Source organism: Daphnia pulex, chromosome 5 (genome assembly GCF_021134715.1).
Source record: "Daphnia pulex isolate KAP4 chromosome 5, ASM2113471v1".
Lineage (NCBI taxonomy): Eukaryota > Metazoa > Arthropoda > Branchiopoda > Diplostraca > Daphniidae > Daphnia > Daphnia pulex.
In genome coordinates this window covers 338,141-362,989 of record NC_060021.1, presented here as the reverse complement: position 1 = coordinate 362,989, position 24,849 = coordinate 338,141, and the positions used below count along the sequence as shown (strand labels likewise).

General features: G+C 40.0%; 2 protein-coding genes and 6 long non-coding RNA genes across 10 annotated transcripts; 3 read left to right on the top strand and 5 right to left on the bottom strand.

Annotated features, from left to right (window-relative positions):
- The first annotated feature begins 733 nt into the window (after positions 1–733).
- LOC124193912 lies at positions 734–3,335 on the top strand. The gene is made up of 7 exons (XR_006874531.1): positions 734–981; positions 1,048–1,136; positions 1,601–1,678; positions 1,741–2,237; positions 2,299–2,377; positions 2,431–2,710; positions 3,080–3,335. It is a non-coding gene; the product is annotated as an uncharacterized LOC124193912 (long non-coding RNA).
- Positions 3,336–3,607: 272 nt separating this feature from the next.
- Positions 3,608–6,890, top strand: LOC124193911. 2 transcript variants are annotated; one of them, XR_006874529.1, is made up of 9 exons: positions 3,608–3,660; positions 3,725–3,804; positions 3,912–4,075; positions 4,178–4,646; positions 4,719–4,874; positions 5,047–5,292; positions 5,357–5,501; positions 5,666–5,848; positions 5,946–6,890. It is a non-coding gene; the product is annotated as an uncharacterized LOC124193911 (long non-coding RNA). The 2 variants fall into 2 exon arrangements; XR_006874530.1 differs by having other exon boundaries at positions 4,725–4,874; positions 5,946–6,330.
- A 1,855-nt stretch (positions 6,891–8,745) lies between these two features.
- Positions 8,746–9,720, bottom strand: LOC124193917. Its single transcript, XR_006874538.1, has 4 exons — positions 9,361–9,720; positions 9,145–9,295; positions 8,865–9,081; positions 8,746–8,803 (listed from the first exon to the last, which is right to left on the bottom strand). It is a non-coding gene; the product is annotated as an uncharacterized LOC124193917 (long non-coding RNA).
- A 1,656-nt stretch (positions 9,721–11,376) lies between these two features.
- Positions 11,377–12,228, top strand: LOC124193919. The gene is made up of 4 exons (XR_006874540.1): positions 11,377–11,613; positions 11,679–11,829; positions 11,893–12,109; positions 12,171–12,228. It is a non-coding gene; the product is annotated as an uncharacterized LOC124193919 (long non-coding RNA).
- A 1,855-nt stretch (positions 12,229–14,083) lies between these two features.
- LOC124193910 lies at positions 14,084–18,744 on the bottom strand. Of its 2 annotated transcripts, none has more exons than XR_006874527.1 (9): positions 18,692–18,744; positions 18,548–18,627; positions 16,899–17,062; positions 16,328–16,796; positions 16,100–16,255; positions 15,682–15,927; positions 15,473–15,617; positions 15,126–15,308; positions 14,084–15,028 (listed from the first exon to the last, which is right to left on the bottom strand). It is a non-coding gene; the product is annotated as an uncharacterized LOC124193910 (long non-coding RNA). The 2 variants fall into 2 exon arrangements; XR_006874528.1 differs by having other exon boundaries at positions 14,647–15,028; positions 16,100–16,249.
- On the bottom strand, positions 17,179–18,527 carry LOC124193906. Its single transcript, XM_046587897.1, has 2 exons — positions 17,439–18,527; positions 17,179–17,372 (listed from the first exon to the last, which is right to left on the bottom strand). The coding sequence occupies exons 1-2, from the start codon at positions 18,501–18,503 to the stop codon at positions 17,352–17,354; spliced, it is 1,086 nt and encodes a 361-aa protein (XP_046443853.1). The 5' UTR covers positions 18,504–18,527; the 3' UTR covers positions 17,179–17,351.
- A 272-nt stretch (positions 18,745–19,016) lies between the features above and the next one.
- Positions 19,017–21,619, bottom strand: LOC124193913. The gene is made up of 7 exons (XR_006874532.1): positions 21,371–21,619; positions 21,216–21,304; positions 20,674–20,751; positions 20,115–20,611; positions 19,975–20,053; positions 19,642–19,921; positions 19,017–19,272 (listed from the first exon to the last, which is right to left on the bottom strand). It is a non-coding gene; the product is annotated as an uncharacterized LOC124193913 (long non-coding RNA).
- Positions 21,620–22,419: 800 nt separating this feature from the next.
- LOC124193902 (beta-1,3-galactosyltransferase 1-like) lies at positions 22,420–24,618 on the bottom strand. Its single transcript, XM_046587892.1, has 2 exons — positions 22,886–24,618; positions 22,420–22,803 (listed from the first exon to the last, which is right to left on the bottom strand). The coding sequence occupies exons 1-2, from the start codon at positions 24,094–24,096 to the stop codon at positions 22,602–22,604; spliced, it is 1,413 nt and encodes a 470-aa protein (XP_046443848.1). The 5' UTR covers positions 24,097–24,618; the 3' UTR covers positions 22,420–22,601.
- Positions 24,619–24,849: the final 231 nt, after the last annotated feature.

The following is a 24,849-nucleotide window of genomic DNA, read 5'->3' as shown; positions in this document are numbered from 1 at the left end:
TCAGTCGTACGCTCTTTTTATCAGCTGCGATCCAAATATTTTAAATAATTTTCAAAAATTTATTTGTATGCGAGTATTGGACAGTAGAACTCCAGTGACAGTAGAACTCCAAAGACATAAGAACACCTTTTTTTTAAGTATTATTAAAAATACCCGACAATAGAACACCAGTGCCCGACAGTAGAACTCCACTACTTTGTCGAACATGAAAATACGTGAAAATAATTAAAGAATTCATTGGAGTTCTATTATCGTGTAGTGGAATTCTACTGTCGTCAACGGTCCAGCGCAGAAATCATTCGTTGTTTTTTCTGAGAAGGAAAAAAAAAACGACCAAAAAGGAGCTTGTATGGAAATGAATTTCGTTTCGTTTCGGTACAGAAGTCGGGGGCAGTAGGATATGCACTATGCAGACAGGATCGGATGATGGATCCATGACGCGATTAATGGGCGGCCATCCGCCATCCCATCACATCCAATAGATATCTTAATAGCTTTAATAAAAAAGCTATTTGTAGATTGAATATAATTTTTTTCCAAACTTTTATAGTTCATATGCTATTTTGATTTTTTAAATAGGAAAACTAATCACAAACATCCTTTCGGTACCTTGCTAACGCAGGTAGCTGATAATATTTTAACGTGAATGTTTTATTTGTCCCTAGATGGCGCATGGCGAATAAGTTTCAGCCATTGAGCAGACGCCAGACAGCATTTTACACGTCATTTTGTTCTGGATAGAAGGAATTGAGTTTTCCAGAAATCAAAAAATCATCGTTCGGCTTTATTTAACGCGAAGCTATTAAAGAATACTCCAGACGATACAGAGTTCAATCAAAACTACGTAAGGAGGAAGGAGAGAAAAGAAAACTCAAGTCAAGTGTGGCAAGATAGAAACGAAACAATGTTGGGAGGGTCGAGAATCTGTGGAGATATTACTAATGAACTTAACACTATGAACAGGCTGAAATTCTCTAAATTGTAAGTTGTGTGACATTTTTTGCATAGAAATTAAGCAATAATGGTAAAGTCTTTGTATTCTCTTAGTATCGCTCATTGGCCTACATGCAACAAGGCAACATCTGATGATTCTGATCTTGCATGAATGGAAGAGAACATTTGGCACTCATAATTTGGTAATATGATTTGATAAATTAATTGATTCCTTGTTTTTTGTTGCCATTTCTCCTTGACTCCTAATAATCCAGCTGTTAGTCATGCTTCCACTGTGATAACCCGGATGGGAGGGTTTTAGTTTATTCAGGGAATTTTTGCCGTTAAAAATTGGCACTCCTTTCAATTTGTTTCTGAATCTTTAAGTCTGTGCTGGATTCAAATTTTTAACACTGGTCAAGAGAGTAGTTTCTCCGTTTCATATAGAATATTAAAATGAAACGAGAACATTTAGTTTAGTTTTTAAAATTTTTATTTACTGTCTTTATTGTTGTACCAAAAATGTTTTAGCTTCACCACACACTTAAAATTCTTTTTAATTTTATAATATATTTTGAATAAAGTTGCAGATGTCCTTCATAAGTGATGGAAATGGTATTGTGTTATTGTCATTGTGATCTAATGAGAATATTTATTTTTATTTCAGGTTAACTTTTGAAGAGAAAGTGAGGAGAAAATACTCCAAGGATCTCATTCCTCCAACAACTATGGCAGATTGTTCCCGGTATATTCCCCTGATTTTATTTATTTACTGCATTCGTAATTGATCTCATATTCTCTTTTCAGGTTTACCCTCGCCGCTGTTCGATAGACATTATCAATTGGTGGAAAATGACAAGTGGTCGGCCGCGCTGAAATTCAAGATCGATAAATTATATCGATGTTTAGAAATTACAAGTGCATATCTGGGCTCCCTTCTCAGTGGCCCCGTTTCCCTAATTAACCACTAACCAACGCCCACCGGTGGTCACTCACTCGCTGCGACAACCAGGAGGAAGGGAGTAGACTGGTCGAACGGGGACTTGCAAGGCGCATGATTCGATGAAATCTGTTGGAGGGTCATGAGTCTAAGCCGGAAGCCTACTAAGATTAATCGCTCTCGTAATAACTGTTCCTCGGCTCTCTTCGCTCTTTTTCCGGTTTCTCTTAACCATGGCCCGGTAATCTCCCTGGTCGAGTCAGTGCGGGCAATAAGAATTTTAAGCTGGAACAACGCCTCCTTTGAGCGGTCCGGACAATCCTGAATCCTTTAGGGTTGCCATTCCATCGAGGCTTAAACGAGGGTACGTAATTACACGTTAGTCAATTGCTAAAGCTACAAATACGATTGTTTGTATTACCCAGATGACGCGGAGGTGTTGCCCATTGAGTGGTTTTTGTGACAAGGAGTCACTGAACGAAACGCTAAACCCAATGAAAAAAGGTAATGACATGAAGCTTTTGCTTTCGCAGAAAATAATGTGAATTTGTTTGCAGCCAACCATCCTTTATATATCCGAGCCGAGTCCTTTCCGTCTACATTCGGTGTGAAGAGCAAAACCCAAATTTCAACACATTTTACTGCTTAGCAACGAAAACAAAGCGAGTGTCAAAACATTGTTTTACTTGCGCATACTTTATTGTGGCAGAAACGCGTTGGTCATGTAACAGGGTGGAATTTTTTTCCCTTTTGTTCATGCAGCATCAAACGACACGCGATAGGTTCCGGCGGTAATCAACTATTCAAGATGGTAGACATGTCAATGTAAAAGACAGGGTAAGGGTAGCTCCTGTAAATGTTATTCATTTATGTTAAATAGCTGCTAGTAGGATCTCATTGTTGATTTGCGGTTACAAAATCCATAGCCCTAGAGTTCAGGTATTGTCAATCAATCATTTGATTTGCGTTTTAAATCCTCCTAAATCAGTTGTGGAAATACGATTCCCCCCGCTTCTCCTGGGTGGTTACTTAGGATCATTTAAGTTCATTTTTGAGTTATTCGTTGTGAACGTAGCGGACGAACTCTGACAGTCTATCGAGCTTTAGCAATTGCGTCTAATTTCTTATTTTATTCAACCGTTCTATGAGAAGCTTTGATTTCTATTTTTTATATTAATAGTTTACCTTTTTTTTATCTTTTTTTAGATTTTCTTCTCCGACCGCAGGTGCAAGGAATATGTTTGAAACTTAGAAAAGTTTGCAGTAGAATATTTAAAAAAAAGTCAACTGTCCTTCAAACGGTTCGAAATGGAAGATTTATTCATTTGACACCGAAGAAACGAGTCAAATGTCAAATGTGGTATTTTTAAAGTGACTAAAATTTAAGCCATTATCATTTATGATTTGATATTTATTTTGATAGTGGTTTTTGTTGACCCATCCCCAGCAACGTCAACCTGCAGAAAGAAAAAGGCCAGTTTCTATGACCTTGACGCTCGAAGGTCACGGAGATCATTACGTAAAACGTGTCATGCAGTGGTGTAGAGGATGGGTGAGAATGACACGTGTTGCTTCATTATCAAAAAGGTACAATAGCCGCAAGTGTAAGCTTTTTGGTATTCATTTTGATATTGGTTATTGTAGACCCATCCCCGGCAAAGTCACCTGCAGAAGGAAAGGCCAGTTTGCATTTCAATCGAAGGTCATGGAGATCATTACGTAAAAGGTGTCAGGCATTGGTGTAGAGGTTGGGTGAGAACGGGACGTTTTGCTTCATTATCAAGAAGGTAAAATAGCCATTAGGCTTAAGAGGAGGGGTGAGAAAAAATTGTATAAAAGGCGAGAGAAAAGTTGACAGGGATCAGTCGAGTGAGCATCTCCGACACGGCAATAACTCCATATTTCGTCGTAATAACAGTTTGCAATCATGGGTAAATGTTCATTTTTATTTCAAGTTGTAAATCTATTCCATCTTGTTATTAGTTGTTGGTACGACTAGTTACCTTCGAAAACTAATTTCCCGTTGTTTATTGCATAGTTAATTATGGCATTGTGTTGCTGTTGGGTGTTGTATCGTTGATGTCGACCACGAGAGAAAATCTTTTAAAAGGAAAGAGAAAAGGCAACAGAAGTCAATCGAGTGAGCATCTCCGACCCGGCAACAACTTCATTCTTCGTCGTATTACCAGGTCGCAATCACGGGTAAATAATCTGTATTTCTACGTGGAATTTTGTATCAATTTTCATTTTTTTTTTCTATTTGATAATATGTCCGTTATATTGTTGAAATTTAATATTGTCTAGTTAACAATGCCGTCATGCTGCTATTGCTTGTTGTATCGTCGATGGCTGGGTCGATCACTGGTGTACCAACGTATCCTGGTTAAGGCGGATACCAAACCGCAACGCAACCGCCTTACTAAACAACATACGCAATGACCAGATACTACACCGAGGTTGCACTGTTGGGTTTACAGTTAAACCACCAAGGATCCAGATGATTACACCACAACTTGTGCTGCTCCTCGAGCTACACTACCAAAGCGCTACAGTACTACACCGAGGCACCTACTGAGACTACGCAACTACGTATGCTGCCCCAACCTACGACACCGAGGCTCCAGCGTATTACATCACCAAGGCTGTCGAATTCTACACTGGAGCGCCCAAGTACGACAGAAATCAGTCAAGTGAGCTTCTCCGACACCCAACACGGCAACCCCGAAGTTTCGAATTAACTTCGTTTCAAACAGTGGAACGGCAAAGAGTGAAGGTGAGTTCTTTATTATTGTAATTTTGTGCAACATGTACTAATGACTTGTTTTCCTTCCTTGTCTGTCTTTAGAACAAGACGAATTCGACTGCAATCGCGTCGAATTGAATAGTAAAGATAACATATTCGTACGTGTACACCGCGCCGTTAAACTTGACATTTTCGGTCGGCAAGCCGCACTTGACGATGGCCGTACCATCACCTACGACAAGTGCGTTATTGCCACAGGTAAACATTTTATGCCAAACGAAATTATGGAATGCTGAATAACTTTGATAATCTTCCTGCTCGATAGTATCTAAGAGTCTATTTAAATTGCTAGCAATTTATTTCTGTGAATTAGTTCTACGAATAGAATTAGTTCTACGAATTCCTCTAAAAATGGCCTTTATTTTGTTAGGTGTTAAACGAAAATCTTTTCCAATCCCTGAGCGGTGCCCTAAAAGATGCCCACGAGCACGTAGCGCTGTTCCGCAACATCGATGGCGGTAACATAGGTCCAGTTCCCCGTTCTCCTAAATATTTGAGCCAATGGACAACCGAGAAGGTGAAAGCGGAAAGTGTTAATGTTTTGCCCAAAACTAATGTTGAGGGTGTAATTTTGGAAGACTACAAGGTCGCATTGACCTTAAACAATGGTCAAAAGGTAAACAGTTATTTCTGTACATGTTTTAGCGATGTTAATTAAAATCTAAAAATTATTTCAGCAGATTTAAACTGACAATGTCGTCGCTGCTGTCGGTTGGGACGCAAACACGGATTTGGCTGTTGCTTTTGGTTTGGAAATAGAGGAGAGGAGATTTTGGTGGTTATCGAGTGAATACCGAGCTTGAAGCATGATCGAACGTTTGTTTGGTACGGTTTCGTAAGAATCCTTGAACATTTTATTTCATATTAATTGTGCTTTTGTGATTAAAACTTGACCAACATTGACTGCTCTAATGTTGTTGTTAGATAGTATATGAAGTTCTTGTTAAATTAGATTCTAATTATTGGGTTTGGACTTTATTTTTTATTAGACTGGAGATGTTACGTTCTTTTGTGATATCAAATTGGGTCGCTGTTGTATGGAACATGTTCACCATGCTGTTGTATCTGGGCGATTGGCTGGAGAGAACAATACTGGCAAAGAAACATGGATGAAAAACTGCAGTGCACTGTTACCGAGTGCATTCTTCGTCGTATTATCAGTACGCAATCGGGTAAATATTCTGTTTCACGGAGTTTTTATAAATTATTTGTTTTCTATCTGTTTGTGTACCATATTGAATATTAATGTTCAAATTATTTACCGCACAGTTGATGTGATGTCGTGATGTTGCCGTTTGCCGTATCGTTGAAGGCTGGGTCGATCACTGGTGTACCGATGTCTCCTGGGTATGGCGGATACCAAAGCACCACGCCGCCGCCTTGCTACACAACGACAACATTCGCAAAAACCGGTTACTACACTGAGGCACACTATTACTACACCACCAAGGCTCCAGAGTATTACACCGAAGCTGATGCTGCCCCGAGTTACAACATCAAACGTACTACACCGAGGCTCCAAAGTACTAAAACCACCAAGTCACCGGAGAATTACACGTATGTTGCCCCAGCTTGCTGCACCGAGGCTCCCAAGTATTACCTAGTTCCTAGGTACTACACCGAGGCTCCAACTTATTACACCACCAAAGCGGCTGAATACTACACCGAGCCGCCCAAGTACTACACCAACAAGGCTCCAGAGTATTACACCACAACTTGTGCTTCCCTGAGCCTCTACACCGAAGCCCCGAAGTATTACTCTGCCCTAAGCTACACAACTACAACTGAGCCCCAACTTACTACACAGCGGCTGCTCCTTCGTACTACGTTGAATCGGAATACTACACCTAGGCTTCAGTTTACTACACCACAACCTATGCTACACCGAGGCCCCTATGTACTACACTACCAAGGCACCTGAGTATTATAACACTACTTACGCTGCTCCGACCAACTACACCGAAGCTCCGAAGTATTACTCTATCCCGAGTTACTACACCACTAAGGCACCTGAATATTACACCACACCTTACGCTTCTCCAACTTACTACAGGGACGCTCCTAAATATTATAAGTATGTTCAGATTTGTCGGTCATATCTTAATAGTTTCTAGTCACTGGGAATTGTTGATCTTTAATAGGGAAATAATTTTTTTAAAACCTGGGTTATCATTGTGTACGACTTCTCTTGCCACCTAAAAGCCTTAAGACATTGCGACGTTTTCTTATTTTGGTTGGGTCTTTCCTATTTCGTATGTTGGAGGTGATTATTGCTCTAGTCTCTCCGCATTCCGACATATTCTAGTGTTTAGACAACTTTCATTTACAGGGCAAGTTACGAAAGAGACGTACTGTGTGGTGTTTACTAAAATTGATTGATGTTGACAGCTCTCTTTTTAACTTAAGTTGGTGTAACAAAAGAGTTTGAGATAATGTGTGGTTTATCATAGAAGTTTATTTGAAGAATGTGGAGTTTATCAGTTGCTTGCCTATATCTTATGTAAAACTTGAAAGTTGTAAAAAATACATAAAGTTGTAAACTAAACATTTTTTTATTACAAGTTATGAAAAATAGCAAACAAAAACATTAAAAGGAATTGCTTTATTGTCCCACCTCCACCCACAATTCCACCACATTTTACAATCACATACATACAAGTTAACCCGTTGGCTGCCACGCCATACAACCCGTAGGTTGCTCTCTACTACTCTACGCGCCACGTCTGAAGGATCTATGACCAAGGTGGAACTTGCCATTGCTGACAAGTCCGGGCTGACACGGTGACAGAAGAATCCATCACCGCATCGACAAAGGGGAACTAGGTATGGTGCATTGCCTAATAGGCGCCTTGCGGCAAGTTTTGGGCTGGTGCGACTTTCCGACCCCTCGGCATGAAAACCACGAGGCCGAACAGCGCACGCAGCCCGTGCTAAGGAGCAGGGGAGAACAAAGGCGTGGCAACCAACAAGTTAACTAACACTAACACATATTACCAACAACAAATAATGATCCGCGCTGACACTTTGGAGATACCGGCGATGTTTTGGTGTCAATCTTCTCGACGTCTCCTCTGCATCATCTGAAGAAAGAGAAAAAATTCTTATTAGAGTGACATGCCAATAAAAGTTACATAATACATGTAGGTACATCGATCTGTTATTTTTGGCTCAAAACTTAAAAGGCACGCTTTCAATTTCTTAAAATCTAGCTAACAATATTGAAAACTGTACACATAACAAAGCTCACTTGCTAGTCTTTAAAAAAAATTCCGGAAGTCAACCGGAAGTAGCCACAGCTCCTCAACCATTGAGCTGTTGTCAAATTAAACCACATATTCGTGATCTCCATGAAATTTGGGGTCGATTAAGTGTGATTTAAACGAAATCCAAAATTTGGCCAAAATCGAGAATTTTCCTGAACTATAGTTCAGGAAAATTTTCAAAGCCGGAAGTACGAAAACGTACAAAACGAAACATGAACTTTACCACAAATTCGACGAGGATCACGAATATGTGGTTCTTTTGTGCGTCAGATGAATATTTACTGAACTACTGACTGAAAAGAGTAAACCGGAAGTAGAAAAAAAAAGCAATTTTCGAAAATTTAACAAGTGAGCTTTGTTGGGGGAATAATAATCGTCAGTTATCACTAAATATTTCAACAAAATAACTGTCGATAAATGTTTAAAGAGATGTTCAAAGTAACAGAAACTGACTGTTTTGACAGCTGTTTAGACTGCAAATTATCAAAAAGCCATCTAGCGTTAGAAAATAGAAACGTCCAAGTAAACTGTTTGCGCGCAAGAAGGGCCTAATTTTGGAAACTATTACACAGACACAGTCTAACGCAACTAGACTATTGGTAGATAACCTAAGAAATTAAGTCAATTGTCGGTACCTAGGCATAATCCCGTGGTGAGTGACTGCAGGTGTGTAACAGCTGACGGAAGCGATCTTGAAGTGGTCCAGAAACTCGCCAAGTCGTCAGTGAAGTAAAACAAATCTTGCTTAAAAGCAGTGAAGCTAGATGAGCGTGCGTCGCGAAGATAAGGATGGAGAAGAATGTTGTTGAAAATCCTTCTTCCGTCATGGACAAAGGTCAGCATTGGCAAAAGAATCTCCGTGCTCTGTAAAACAAATTTTTACATTATTGAAAATATAACAATGAATAAAGCATTTACCATTTACCTTTTTTTAAGAAGCACACTGAAATGCTCACGATGAAAAAACTGTAAAAATTGAATTCACAGCAACAAACAGCATTACTCCTTAGGTTGATGTAAATTTCCTGATGTCAAAGAAAGTGTCATGAAGTATTGCAGTAGCATCCATAACAACAAACATGGTGTTGCAGGGTGCGTCACAAAAATTGCAAGATTCAGAAAAGTCTTATGGTTTAGGATACCTATGCAATAAATAATAAGAAAATATGAATTGTAATGGTCTGGTAGCAGTAATGGGGAAATACCTTATCTCGGCAGATTTGTATTCCACTACATGTGATCTTCAAACATGATTTTTAGGCTTTTGACAGCATGATGGGCCTAATGGATGGAAATTGACTGAGCGCTAAGTCAACTTGTTGGAATGACTGACACTGACAGTATGCATCTAGAAGACTAGAATTTGAAGAAATAAGTTGGTACAGTATAAAAATAAGGAAACTAGGTCAAGATAAACCTACATATGATACGAAATTCAATTTGGTAATTGAAATCACAGGAATATAAGTATAAATTAGCTACAGTTTGGTTTCGCCCTTTTCGGCTTCGCCTCGTTTGTAACAAGCTAACAACAACAAAGGCGACACTGGCGACATCTTGAGTTTTGAATCCTAAGTTGGTTGCACAGTCGCAGTTCAAATTATCGGAGTTCTACTGTCTCCGTGTCTCGTAGTGGAGTTCTACTGTCGAGCACTGGAGTTCTATTGTCGGGTATTTTAAAATAAAATATTGGGGTTCTATTGTCGGTGGAGTTCTATTATCGGGTATCTTTAATAATATTGCAACCAACTTAGGATTCAAAACTCATTACCAGATGTCGCTAGTGTCGCCTTGTTGTGTTTACATCGTGAAACCAGGAAAAAAGGGGTGAAACAATTGGATGCGAATTAATACTTATATTCCTGTGATTTCATATACCAAATTGAACTTCGTAACTTGTGTAGGTTTAACTTGACCTACTTTACTTATTTTTATACTATACCAACTTATATCTTCAAATTTTAGATGCATACTGTCAGTCATTCCAAAAAGTTGACTTAGCGCTCACTTTCCATCCAATATACCCATCATGTTGTCAAAAGCCTAAAACTCATGTGTGAAGCTCACATATTGTGGAATACAAATGTGCAGGGACAAGGTATTTCCCTCTTACTGCTACTACACCAACCACACCACGTCTAATGCCTTACTAACTAAGATCGTTCAGGTTATATTTTAAGAATTCAAATTTCAGTTACTCCATACTCCACTCGATGAGAGACGACGTGAAACTTTTGATACCATATCTGACCAAATATTGTTTGACAACCGTTTTCCCGTAAACTAAAATCAGTAACAAAACTCGTTAACGTTAATCACTTTTTCTTTTAATTGGTTTATTTCGAAATCTTTTTGGTGTTTGTTTTATAATGGAAATAATTGGACATTATCATGAAAAAAGTACCTTCCGTATAATCAACGAATATTGCAAAAGTTGCCGGGAATATGCGTGTTAGTTGCTTCTTTGTTCCCTTTATCGAATTCAAGTTCAAGACGAATTCAAGATCTCCACCTCAAGATAAGCTTTGCCGATAGGATAGAAATTGTTTTTGAACAGTTGCAGTTTATAGACTTGATTTACTTCCAAGGCGGAGACGTAAATTCTGACGGAGCCGACCGTGGACGTCTTCAAACCCAATTTCGATGACTTTTTCAGTTTAATTGTTATTAGGCACGCTTCCGGATTGAGAGTCTTGATGGGAAAGTCTTGATTCCATTCCGGCTGGCTGCCGCGGATCGTTTTGGTTTTGCTGACTTTCTTGTTGTTCTTGTCCTGTTCGCGAATCTTGCCGTCCCATTCCTGGACCCGCGTGGAAACTGAAAGGTAATATTTGTCAGAATCCTTGGCTTCCGGAAGGTATCCTCTCAGAACTCTGACATTGAAATACTTTGGTGTCTGGTCTCCTTCCTCGCATTCAGACTTTTCGGGATTTGGGGGCAATGAATGGGGATCTCCACGATTATCACGATATTGATCTTTTTGTAGAAGTGACCACGGATAGAGGAGTTCTTGTGGAATTTTCTCATCCGATAGATTTGCCATGGCTACTTCTTCAGTTAATTTTATTCGTCAAGCCTTGAAAATGGAAATCACAGACTAAAAGACGATATAACTGCAGACCAACTGCATCTAAAATTTGAAGATATAAGTTGGTATAGTATAAAAATAAGTAAAGTAGGTCAAGTTAAACCTACACAAGTTACGAAGTTCAATTTGGTATATGAAATCACAGGAATATAAGTATTAATTCGCATCCAATTGTTTCACCCCTTTTTTCCTGGTTTCACGATGTAAACACAACAAGGCGACACTAGCGACATCTGGTAATGAGTTTTGAATCCTAAGTTGGTTGCAATATTATTAAAGATACCCGATAATAGAACTCCACCGACAATAGAACCCCAATATTTTATCTTAAAATACCCGACAATAGAACTCCAGTGCTCGACAGTAGAACTCCACTACGAGACACGGAGACAGTAGAACTCCGATAATTTGAACTGCGACTGTGCAACCAACTTAGGATTCAAAACTCAAGATGTCGCCAGTGTCGCCTTTGTTGTTGTTAGCTTGTTACAAACGAGGCGAAGCCGAAAAGGGCGAAACCAAACTGTAGCTAATTTATACTGATATTCCTGTGATTTCAATTACCAAATTGAATTTCGTATCATATGTAGGTTTATCTTGACCTAGTTTCCTTATTTTTATACTGTACCAACTTATTTCTTCAAATTCTAGTCTTCTAGATGCATACTGTCAGTGTCAGTCATTCCAACAAGTTGACTTAGCGCTCAGTCAATTTCCATCCATTAGGCCCATCATGCTGTCAAAAGCCTAAAAATCATGTTTGAAGATCACATGTAGTGGAATACAAATCTGCCGAGATAAGGTATTTCCCCATTACTGCTACCAGACCATTACAATTCATATTTTCTTATTATTTATTGCATAGGTATCCTAAACCATAAGACTTTTCTGAATCTTGCAATTTTTGTGACGCACCCTGCAACACCATGTTTGTTGTTATGGATGCTACTGCAATACTTCATGACACTTTCTTTGACATCAGGAAATTTACATCAACCTAAGGAGTAATGCTGTTTGTTGCTGTGAATTCAATTTTTACAGTTTTTTCATCGTGAGCATTTCAGTGTGCTTCTTAAAAAAAGGTAAATGGTAAATGCTTTATTCATTGTTATATTTTCAATAATGTAAAAATTTGTTTTACAGAGCACGGAGATTCTTTTGCCAATGCTGACCTTTGTCCATGACGGAAGAAGGATTTTCAACAACATTCTTCTCCATCCTTATCTTCGCGACGCACGCTCATCTAGCTTCACTGCTTTTAAGCAAGATTTGTTTTACTTCACTGACGACTTGGCGAGTTTCTGGACCACTTCAAGATCGCTTCCGTCAGCTGTTACACACCTGCAGTCACTCACCACGGGATTATGCCTAGGTACCGACAATTGACTTAATTTCTTAGGTTATCTACCAATAGTCTAGTTGCGTTAGACTGTGTCTGTGTAATAGTTTCCAAAATTAGGCCCTTCTTGCGCGCAAACAGTTTACTTGGACGTTTCTATTTTCTAACGCTAGATGGCTTTTTGATAATTTGCAGTCTAAACAGCTGTCAAAACAGTCAGTTTCTGTTACTTTGAACATCTCTTTAAACATTTATCGACAGTTATTTTGTTGAAATATTTAGTGATAACTGACGATTATTATTCCCCCAACAAAGCTCACTTGTTAAATTTTCGAAAATTGCTTTTTTTTTCTACTTCCGGTTTACTCTTTTCAGTCAGTAGTTCAGTAAATATTCATCTGACGCACAAAAGAACCACATATTCGTGATCCTCGTCGAATTTGTGGTAAAGTTCATGTTTCGTTTTGTACGTTTTCGTACTTCCGGCTTTGAAAATTTTCCTGAACTATAGTTCAGGAAAATTCTCGATTTTGGCCAAATTTTGGATTTCGTTTAAATCACACTTAATCGACCCCAAATTTCATGGAGATCACGAATATGTGGTTTAATTTGACAACAGCTCAATGGTTGAGGAGCTGTGGCTACTTCCGGTTGACTTCCGGAATTTTTTTTAAAGACTAGCAAGTGAGCTTTGTTATGTGTACAGTTTTCAATATTGTTAGCTAGATTTTAAGAAATTGAAAGCGTGCCTTTTAAGTTTTGAGCCAAAAATAACAGATCGATGTACCTACATGTATTATGTAACTTTTATTGGCATGTCACTCTAATAAGAATTTTTTCTCTTTCTTCAGATGATGCAGAGGAGACGTCGAGAAGATTGACACCAAAACATCGCCGGTATCTCCAAAGTGTCAGCGCGGATCATTATTTGTTGTTGGTAATATGTGTTAGTGTTAGTTAACTTGTTGGTTGCCACGCCTTTGTTCTCCCCTGCTCCTTAGCACGGGCTGCGTGCGCTGTTCGGCCTCGTGGTTTTCATGCCGAGGGGTCGGGAAGTCGCACCAGCCCAAAACTTGCCGCAAGGCGCCTATTAGGCAATGCACCATACCTAGTTCCCCTTTGTCGATGCGGTGATGGATTCTTCTGTCACCGTGTCAGCCCGGACTTGTCAGCAATGGCAAGTTCCACCTTGGTCATAGATCCTTCAGACGTGGCGCGTAGAGTAGTAGAGAGCAACCTACGGGTTGTATGGCGTGGCAGCCAACGGGTTAACTTGTATGTATGTGATTGTAAAATGTGGTGGAATTGTGGGTGGAGGTGGGACAATAAAGCAATTCCTTTTAATGTTTTTGTTTGCTATTTTTCATAACTTGTAATAAAAAAATGTTTAGTTTACAACTTTATGTATTTTTTACAACTTTCAAGTTTTACATAAGATATAGGCAAGCAACTGATAAACTCCACATTCTTCAAATAAACTTCTATGATAAACCACACATTATCTCAAACTCTTTTGTTACACCAACTTAAGTTAAAAAGAGAGCTGTCAACATCAATCAATTTTAGTAAACACCACACAGTACGTCTCTTTCGTAACTTGCCCTGTAAATGAAAGTTGTCTAAACACTAGAATATGTCGGAATGCGGAGAGACTAGAGCAATAATCACCTCCAACATACGAAATAGGAAAGACCCAACCAAAATAAGAAAACGTCGCAATGTCTTAAGGCTTTTAGGTGGCAAGAGAAGTCGTACACAATGATAACCCAGGTTTTAAAAAAATTATTTCCCTATTAAAGATCAACAATTCCCAGTGACTAGAAACTATTAAGATATGACCGACAAATCTGAACATACTTATAATATTTAGGAGCGTCCCTGTAGTAAGTTGGAGAAGCGTAAGGTGTGGTGTAATATTCAGGTGCCTTAGTGGTGTAGTAACTCGGGATAGAGTAATACTTCGGAGCTTCGGTGTAGTTGGTCGGAGCAGCGTAAGTAGTGTTATAATACTCAGGTGCCTTGGTAGTGTAGTACATAGGGGCCTCGGTGTAGCATAGGTTGTGGTGTAGTAAACTGAAGCCTAGGTGTAGTATTCCGATTCAACGTAGTACGAAGGAGCAGCCGCTGTGTAGTAAGTTGGGGCTCAGTTGTAGTTGTGTAGCTTAGGGCAGAGTAATACTTCGGGGCTTCGGTGTAGAGGCTCAGGGAAGCACAAGTTGTGGTGTAATACTCTGGAGCCTTGTTGGTGTAGTACTTGGGCGGCTCGGTGTAGTATTCAGCCGCTTTGGTGGTGTAATAAGTTGGAGCCTCGGTGTAGTACCTAGGAACTAGGTAATACTTGGGAGCCTCGGTGCAGCAAGCTGGGGCAACATACGTGTAATTCTCCGGTGACTTGGTGGTTTTAGTACTTTGGAGCCTCGGTGTAGTACGTTTGATGTTGTAACTCGGGGCAGCATCAGCTTCGGTGTAATACTCTGGAGCCTTGGTGGTGTAGTAATAGTGTGCCTCAGTGTAGTAACCGGTTTTTGCGAATGTTGTCGTTGTGTAGCAAGGCGGCGGCGTGGTGCTTTGGTATCCGCCATACCCAGGAGACATCGGTACACCAGTGATCGACCCAGCCTTCAACGATACGGCAAACGGCAACATCACGACATCACATCAACTGTGCGGTAAATAATTTGAACATTAATATTCAATATGGTACACAAACAGATAGAAAACAAATAATTTATAAAAACTCCGTGAAACAGAATATTTACCCGATTGCGTACTGATAATACGACGAAGAATGCACTCGGTAACAGTGCACTGCAGTTTTTCATCCATGTTTCTTTGCCAGTATTGTTCTCTCCAGCCAATCGCCCAGATACAACAGCATGGTGAACATGTTCCATACAACAGCGACCCAATTTGATATCACAAAAGAACGTAACATCTCCAGTCTAATAAAAAATAAAGTCCAAACCCAATAATTAGAATCTAATTTAACAAGAACTTCATATACTATCTAACAACAACATTAGAGCAGTCAATGTTGGTCAAGTTTTAATCACAAAAGCACAATTAATATGAAATAAAATGTTCAAGGATTCTTACGAAACCGTACCAAACAAACGTTCGATCATGCTTCAAGCTCGGTATTCACTCGATAACCACCAAAATCTCCTCTCCTCTATTTCCAAACCAAAAGCAACAGCCAAATCCGTGTTTGCGTCCCAACCGACAGCAGCGACGACATTGTCAGTTTAAATCTGCTGAAATAATTTTTAGATTTTAATTAACATCGCTAAAACATGTACAGAAATAACTGTTTACCTTTTGACCATTGTTTAAGGTCAATGCGACCTTGTAGTCTTCCAAAATTACACCCTCAACATTAGTTTTGGGCAAAACATTAACACTTTCCGCTTTCACCTTCTCGGTTGTCCATTGGCTCAAATATTTAGGAGAACGGGGAACTGGACCTATGTTACCGCCATCGATGTTGCGGAACAGCGCTACGTGCTCGTGGGCATCTTTTAGGGCACCGCTCAGGGATTGGAAAAGATTTTCGTTTAACACCTAACAAAATAAAGGCCATTTTTAGAGGAATTCGTAGAACTAATTCTATTCGTAGAACTAATTCACAGAAATAAATTGCTAGCAATTTAAATAGACTCTTAGATACTATCGAGCAGGAAGATTATCAAAGTTATTCAGCATTCCATAATTTCGTTTGGCATAAAATGTTTACCTGTGGCAATAACGCACTTGTCGTAGGTGATGGTACGGCCATCGTCAAGTGCGGCTTGCCGACCGAAAATGTCAAGTTTAACGGCGCGGTGTACACGTACGAATATGTTATCTTTACTATTCAATTCGACGCGATTGCAGTCGAATTCGTCTTGTTCTAAAGACAGACAAGGAAGGAAAACAAGTCATTAGTACATGTTGCACAAAATTACAATAATAAAGAACTCACCTTCACTCTTTGCCGTTCCACTGTTTGAAACGAAGTTAATTCGAAACTTCGGGGTTGCCGTGTTGGGTGTCGGAGAAGCTCACTTGACTGATTTCTGTCGTACTTGGGCGCTCCAGTGTAGAATTCGACAGCCTTGGTGATGTAATACGCTGGAGCCTCGGTGTCGTAGGTTGGGGCAGCATACGTAGTTGCGTAGTCTCAGTAGGTGCCTCGGTGTAGTACTGTAGCGCTTTGGTAGTGTAGCTCGAGGAGCAGCACAAGTTGTGGTGTAATCATCTGGATCCTTGGTGGTTTAACTGTAAACCCAACAGTGCAACCTCGGTGTAGTATCTGGTCATTGCGTATGTTGTTTAGTAAGGCGGTTGCGTTGCGGTTTGGTATCCGCCTTAACCAGGATACGTTGGTACACCAGTGATCGACCCAGCCATCGACGATACAACAAGCAATAGCAGCATGACGGCATTGTTAACTAGACAATATTAAATTTCAACAATATAACGGACATATTATCAAATAGAAAAAAAAAATGAAAATTGATACAAAATTCCACGTAGAAATACAGATTATTTACCCGTGATTGCGACCTGGTAATACGACGAAGAATGAAGTTGTTGCCGGGTCGGAGATGCTCACTCGATTGACTTCTGTTGCCTTTTCTCTTTCCTTTTAAAAGATTTTCTCTCGTGGTCGACATCAACGATACAACACCCAACAGCAACACAATGCCATAATTAACTATGCAATAAACAACGGGAAATTAGTTTTCGAAGTTAACTAGTCGTATCAACAACTAATAACAAGATAGAATAGATTTACAACTCGAAATAAAAATGAACATTTACCCATGATTGCGAACTGTTATTACGACGAAATATGGAGTTTGCCGTGTCGGAGATGCTCACTCGACTGATCCCTGTCGGTTGGTTGGTTGGTTTTTTGGGGATGGGGGTTTGACGTTTCCAGGCCGGCAGGCCTATTTACGCCACTTGCACATGCGTTTTAGGGAGAAAGCTGGGCACCGGCTTTAGGTTTTTGGTTTCTCTTGCTAGAAACCGATTCGGGCTTTGATGCCTATGGCATTAAAGAAGTCCAAAACGGCTTTGAGAGTTACCTCGTCGTTGAAATTTAGCAGCTCTTGCAGTGTGGGAGTGTTTTCGCTCACTACGTACACCATTTCTTCTCGCTCCTTTGCGTACGCCGGGCAGGCCAGCAGTACATGTTCGACATTTTCTTTTTCTTCGGCGTCGCAGTTGCAGCAGAGACCGGTCGGATGTTTTTTGCGTTTGAACAGACGATAGTTTAGCGGCAGCATGTCGAGGCGAATCTGCGATAAGAACACTTGCTCACTTCTTGACTGGCCGAACAGGGAGGCGATTCTTGACACGACTGGACTGTGTCTGTGGGTGAAACGTCCACTTTCCGTTTTCGGCTTGTCCCAGAGGCCTTGCCATTTTTTCAGGAGGAGGTCTTCAACGTTTTCACGGATGTCGTTTGTGTCTCTTCTGCAGCTGAGGCTGGGTTTTAGCTCCAGCCCATTTTTGGCAGCACGATCAGCTTGCTCGTTACCGGATATTCCACTGTGTCCTTTTACCCACGAAAAACTGACAGTTGTGCCAGCTCTGGAGAGTGCTCGCCAGGTGTCCACGGTGCTTGTTTTGACACTGTTGTTTTCACTACTTGAGTGGAGTATTTGCAATGCCTTTTTTGAGTCTGTTAGGATAACAAAGCTCCCCAGTGTTGCGTGTGCTTCTGCCCACTTTACTGCCAGGTGTATTGCTACGAGTTCACACTTTGCTGTCGCCAAACCGTCCACCAGACGCTTCTGCTCAACGATGACTTTCTCTGGTACCACAAAGGCAACAGCACATCGCCCGTCTTTTGATTTTGCTGCGTCTGTGTAAATGTGGACCACATTTTGCCATTTCAGGTCGTTTGGTGTGTACGTCGTGACTTCCGGAAGCAAAGCCTGCCATGGCGGGTGCTTGCTGATGGATAATTTCTCGACTGATTTAGGATGATGGTCCAAGGTGTTTGTAACGGACTCGACTCTGGAGAGAAAACACTGCTCGGCGTTTTTGAACCACTCTTCTTTTTCTGCTAGCAGGTCAGACTTCACCTCGTAGCACCTTAAATAATGTTTGACGCTGGCGAGATTTCTCCTAAGGTGCAAGGGCATTTCGCCCGTCTCTCGTAGCAGGGCCTCTGTTGCCGTTGATTTACCCATGATTGCAAACTGTTATTACGACGAAATATGGAGTTATTGCCGTGTCGGAGATGCTCACTCGACTGATCCCTGTCAACTTTTCTCTCGCCTTTTATACAATTTTTTCTCACCCCTCCTCTTAAGCCTAATGGCTATTTTACCTTCTTGATAATGAAGCAAAACGTCCCGTTCTCACCCAACCTCTACACCAATGCCTGACACCTTTTACGTAATGATCTCCATGACCTTCGATTGAAATGCAAACTGGCCTTTCCTTCTGCAGGTGACTTTGCCGGGGATGGGTCTACAATAACCAATATCAAAATGAATACCAAAAAGCTTACACTTGCGGCTATTGTACCTTTTTGATAATGAAGCAACACGTGTCATTCTCACCCATCCTCTACACCACTGCATGACACGTTTTACGTAATGATCTCCGTGACCTTCGAGCGTCAAGGTCATAGAAACTGGCCTTTTTCTTTCTGCAGGTTGACGTTGCTGGGGATGGGTCAACAAAAACCACTATCAAAATAAATATCAAATCATAAATGATAATGGCTTAAATTTTAGTCACTTTAAAAATACCACATTTGACATTTGACTCGTTTCTTCGGTGTCAAATGAATAAATCTTCCATTTCGAACCGTTTGAAGGACAGTTGACTTTTTTTTAAATATTCTACTGCAAACTTTTCTAAGTTTCAAACATATTCCTTGCACCTGCGGTCGGAGAAGAAAATCTAAAAAAAGATAAAAAAAAGGTAAACTATTAATATAAAAAATAGAAATCAAAGCTTCTCATAGAACGGTTGAATAAAATAAGAAATTAGACGCAATTGCTAAAGCTCGATAGACTGTCAGAGTTCGTCCGCTACGTTCACAACGAATAACTCAAAAATGAACTTAAATGATCCTAAGTAACCACCCAGGAGAAGCGGGGGGAATCGTATTTCCACAACTGATTTAGGAGGATTTAAAACGCAAATCAAATGATTGATTGACAATACCTGAACTCTAGGGCTATGGATTTTGTAACCGCAAATCAACAATGAGATCCTACTAGCAGCTATTTAACATAAATGAATAACATTTACAGGAGCTACCCTTACCCTGTCTTTTACATTGACATGTCTACCATCTTGAATAGTTGATTACCGCCGGAACCTATCGCGTGTCGTTTGATGCTGCATGAACAAAAGGGAAAAAAATTCCACCCTGTTACATGACCAACGCGTTTCTGCCACAATAAAGTATGCGCAAGTAAAACAATGTTTTGACACTCGCTTTGTTTTCGTTGCTAAGCAGTAAAATGTGTTGAAATTTGGGTTTTGCTCTTCACACCGAATGTAGACGGAAAGGACTCGGCTCGGATATATAAAGGATGGTTGGCTGCAAACAAATTCACATTATTTTCTGCGAAAGCAAAAGCTTCATGTCATTACCTTTTTTCATTGGGTTTAGCGTTTCGTTCAGTGACTCCTTGTCACAAAAACCACTCAATGGGCAACACCTCCGCGTCATCTGGGTAATACAAACAATCGTATTTGTAGCTTTAGCAATTGACTAACGTGTAATTACGTACCCTCGTTTAAGCCTCGATGGAATGGCAACCCTAAAGGATTCAGGATTGTCCGGACCGCTCAAAGGAGGCGTTGTTCCAGCTTAAAATTCTTATTGCCCGCACTGACTCGACCAGGGAGATTACCGGGCCATGGTTAAGAGAAACCGGAAAAAGAGCGAAGAGAGCCGAGGAACAGTTATTACGAGAGCGATTAATCTTAGTAGGCTTCCGGCTTAGACTCATGACCCTCCAACAGATTTCATCGAATCATGCGCCTTGCAAGTCCCCGTTCGACCAGTCTACTCCCTTCCTCCTGGTTGTCGCAGCGAGTGAGTGACCACCGGTGGGCGTTGGTTAGTGGTTAATTAGGGAAACGGGGCCACTGAGAAGGGAGCCCAGATATGCACTTGTAATTTCTAAACATCGATATAATTTATCGATCTTGAATTTCAGCGCGGCCGACCACTTGTCATTTTCCACCAATTGATAATGTCTATCGAACAGCGGCGAGGGTAAACCTGAAAAGAGAATATGAGATCAATTACGAATGCAGTAAATAAATAAAATCAGGGGAATATACCGGGAACAATCTGCCATAGTTGTTGGAGGAATGAGATCCTTGGAGTATTTTCTCCTCACTTTCTCTTCAAAAGTTAACCTGAAATAAAAATAAATATTCTCATTAGATCACAATGACAATAACACAATACCATTTCCATCACTTATGAAGGACATCTGCAACTTTATTCAAAATATATTATAAAATTAAAAAGAATTTTAAGTGTGTGGTGAAGCTAAAACATTTTTGGTACAACAATAAAGACAGTAAATAAAAATTTTAAAAACTAAACTAAATGTTCTCGTTTCATTTTAATATTCTATATGAAACGGAGAAACTACTCTCTTGACCAGTGTTAAAAATTTGAATCCAGCACAGACTTAAAGATTCAGAAACAAATTGAAAGGAGTGCCAATTTTTAACGGCAAAAATTCCCTGAATAAACTAAAACCCTCCCATCCGGGTTATCACAGTGGAAGCATGACTAACAGCTGGATTATTAGGAGTCAAGGAGAAATGGCAACAAAAAACAAGGAATCAATTAATTTATCAAATCATATTACCAAATTATGAGTGCCAAATGTTCTCTTCCATTCATGCAAGATCAGAATCATCAGATGTTGCCTTGTTGCATGTAGGCCAATGAGCGATACTAAGAGAATACAAAGACTTTACCATTATTGCTTAATTTCTATGCAAAAAATGTCACACAACTTACAATTTAGAGAATTTCAGCCTGTTCATAGTGTTAAGTTCATTAGTAATATCTCCACAGATTCTCGACCCTCCCAACATTGTTTCGTTTCTATCTTGCCACACTTGACTTGAGTTTTCTTTTCTCTCCTTCCTCCTTACGTAGTTTTGATTGAACTCTGTATCGTCTGGAGTATTCTTTAATAGCTTCGCGTTAAATAAAGCCGAACGATGATTTTTTGATTTCTGGAAAACTCAATTCCTTCTATCCAGAACAAAATGACGTGTAAAATGCTGTCTGGCGTCTGCTCAATGGCTGAAACTTATTCGCCATGCGCCATCTAGGGACAAATAAAACATTCACGTTAAAATATTATCAGCTACCTGCGTTAGCAAGGTACCGAAAGGATGTTTGTGATTAGTTTTCCTATTTAAAAAATCAAAATAGCATATGAACTATAAAAGTTTGGAAAAAAATTATATTCAATCTACAAATAGCTTTTTTATTAAAGCTATTAAGATATCTATTGGATGTGATGGGATGGCGGATGGCCGCCCATTAATCGCGTCATGGATCCATCATCCGATCCTGTCTGCATAGTGCATATCCTACTGCCCCCGACTTCTGTACCGAAACGAAACGAAATTCATTTCCATACAAGCTCCTTTTTGGTCGTTTTTTTTTTCCTTCTCAGAAAAAACAACGAATGATTTCTGCGCTGGACCGTTGACGACAGTAGAATTCCACTACACGATAATAGAACTCCAATGAATTCTTTAATTATTTTCACGTATTTTCATGTTCGACAAAGTAGTGGAGTTCTACTGTCGGGCACTGGTGTTCTATTGTCGGGTATTTTTAATAATACTTAAAAAAAAGGTGTTCTTATGTCTTTGGAGTTCTACTGTCACTGGAGTTCTACTGTCCAATACTCGCATACAAATAAATTTTTGAAAATTATTTAAAATATTTGGATCGCAGCTGATAAAAAGAGCGTACGACTGAGATAGACTTGCACCCCTGACCCCAGGATCGCCCAGGATGTTAAAAATAAAATAATGAACAACAATTAATACCGGATAAAGCAAGTCTATTTTACTATTAGTGTTCTCTTGTACATGACAAATGATTAATAATGTTAGTTTAAATCAAGCGCCGAATTGTTGTTGCTAATATATTAGGCCAATGTATGTCGATTTTTCAGCGTTATTTCCAAAAGGGATTTAATCTTGTCTTCATTGTCTTGTCTAACAGACTAAGTGAACTTGAAGACAACGGGGGCGGTGAAGTCGATTGTCTTTTTGGTTCCATCCGATTCGGTGACGACGCACTGGGTCTTGTTCCGATAAAAATCGTCGACGGCCGAGTGGGTGACGAATTGATTGTCGGTCGGCCACCCGACGAATTTTCGCAAATCACACGGCGGCGGAGCGGTTGGCAGAGGACGATAAAAGACACTGATGGATAGAAAATAAATAATGTTTAAATACAAGAAAATGGAATAGTCATTTTGGGGATTGATAGATAGAAAATAAAAACCTGTGAGTGCCTGCGGAATATCGCATCTTGACACCGGCTTTTTCCGTGCACATTCCGGTCAGGAAAACGTCCTCGAACGGGATCAAAGGAGTGGTCTGACTGGCAGCCAATAACGGAATAACGACGCTTGAGTGCATGAAATAGGCCGGACCGTTGACGTAATTGGGATAATGACTCCACGGATACTCTTTGAAAGTCATGTCCCATTTGGCGTAGTCTTTCGCGTATCCCAGCTCCATCCTGATTGGGTAGAAGCCGAAATTGCCGTAGCCAAACAAACTGTTGTTCGATTGATAGTTGGACCGGACGAAATGAACGAGATTGTGCACGTTTACGTAGACGTCGTCGTCCACTTTGAAAACGAGGTCGACCTTGCTGGCGCATTGTTGCCGCACCCAGTTGAGCATGGCGATGCCTTTCAGCGTCAAATTGTGGTACGAATCGTCCATTTCGATTTGGACGATGTCCCCGTGTTTCTGATTCTCTTCTTCGATTCGCTTTTGAATCGAATCGTTTCGAGTCTGACCGAGAAAGAAACCGAATCGGGTGCTAATGCCCAGCAGATTTTTTTCCAGGGCACTTTTGAGGTGTATCAGCCAAGTTTCTCTGATGTTATTTCGCTCTTTGAAATGTTCCGGAGCCGATATAATCGCTATGAAAACACTTGGGTTCGACCAAGTGTTATTTGTTATTTCTGCTGCTGGACACGACGGAATGTTGATGGGATATCGAAAAGAAAGAACGTCGTTGATGACTGTTCCGAATTTGGGTATCAAAGGTTTGGCATTTTTGATTGGCAACATCCCCAATCGAGCCACTGTGTACCGAGTGTAATTGTCTACTCCAGAAAAAGGCGAATTGCGTAAAAAAGACTCTAGCACGTAGTTATTAAACATTTTACGTTTGTCGTCGCACAATTCTAATTTTTTAATTAATTTCTGTACCAAAACTTGAAGCTCTTGATTATTTGCTCTTTCTCTACGAAGAGAATTTTCCACATCAGCAATAGTGTCTTTGGCCGGGACCTTTTTTAAGGCATCGATAGTTCCAACAAGTTGATCGATTCGTTTTTTCTCATTATGACACCCGAGCCCAAACAACTTTTGTCCGACAGCAGGAATTTGTTCTTTGCATGTAGATGAACCGCTGGCCAACAGCAGTTGTACGAATACAGTTAGGCATAACGATACAAAAATGAATTTACCAATCATGTTTCTTCTATCAATAAAACGTTCTGGAATGTTATTTGAAAAACAAAACTATATTAAGGTGGAATTCTATTACGCATAACAGGCGATTGTTTGGCAATGGAGAAACCTTTTTAACAGTATTTGTAAACCCCCCAAAAAACGAAAACAGTATATTTTATTAGCATTGGGATTCTTTTCTTACCTTTCAAGAACGATGCCATCACAATACTTTTAACTAAAATAATAATGTGAGTTGTAGCCCAATTCGATTCGATTCATGTACAGATTGCGTCATTGCACAGGTGTGGGGTGGAGTCAAAAGATCAGGTAGCCTATAGTTCTTTATCAACGTGTTGCTCTGTAATTGGCTCAACCAATTCAATGCCGTCTCTATTGGGAAAAGTATTAGCATGGGCTATGTGGGGGATGTGTTTTGCAAGCTTGCATGATGATATCATGATTTCCACACAATACTCATACGACCTTTTCCAGAATTGGCAACTGCTCAAATAACAGCAGATCACCTTTCTAAATTGTTGGTTTCTTTTTCAGACCGCGTCGTATAATAACAACAGTATTCAGCACTTTACTTTTTCTGAATACATGTTGAGTATTACAATAAATCAAAATTTAACGTCAATAAAAATTTGCTGTAATACGCGTTCTATTTACGTTTCGAATTTTTTGCAGAAATCATTATGCGTGAAATTTTTGAAAAATAATTTATTGGTCGAGTAATCAACCAAGTCATAGTTGGCGGGTATTTAATAGCTT

Bases quoted from the DNA above. Each gene is read 5' to 3' on its own strand.
- LOC124193906 (XM_046587897.1), bottom strand. From the start codon at position 18,503: ATGCCCTTGCACCTTAGGAGAAATCTCGCCAGCGTCAAACATTATTTA. The intron at 17,373-17,438 runs GTAACTCTCAAA...ATCGGTTTCTAG, and splicing joins TGCTAAATTTCAACGACGAG to CAAGAGAAACCAAAAACCTA.
- LOC124193902 (XM_046587892.1), bottom strand. From the start codon at position 24,096: ATGATTGGTAAATTCATTTTTGTATCGTTATGCCTAACTGTATTCGTA. The intron at 22,804-22,885 runs GTTTTTATTTTC...TCTATCCATCAG, and splicing joins TATTCCGCAGGCACTCACAG to TGTCTTTTATCGTCCTCTGC.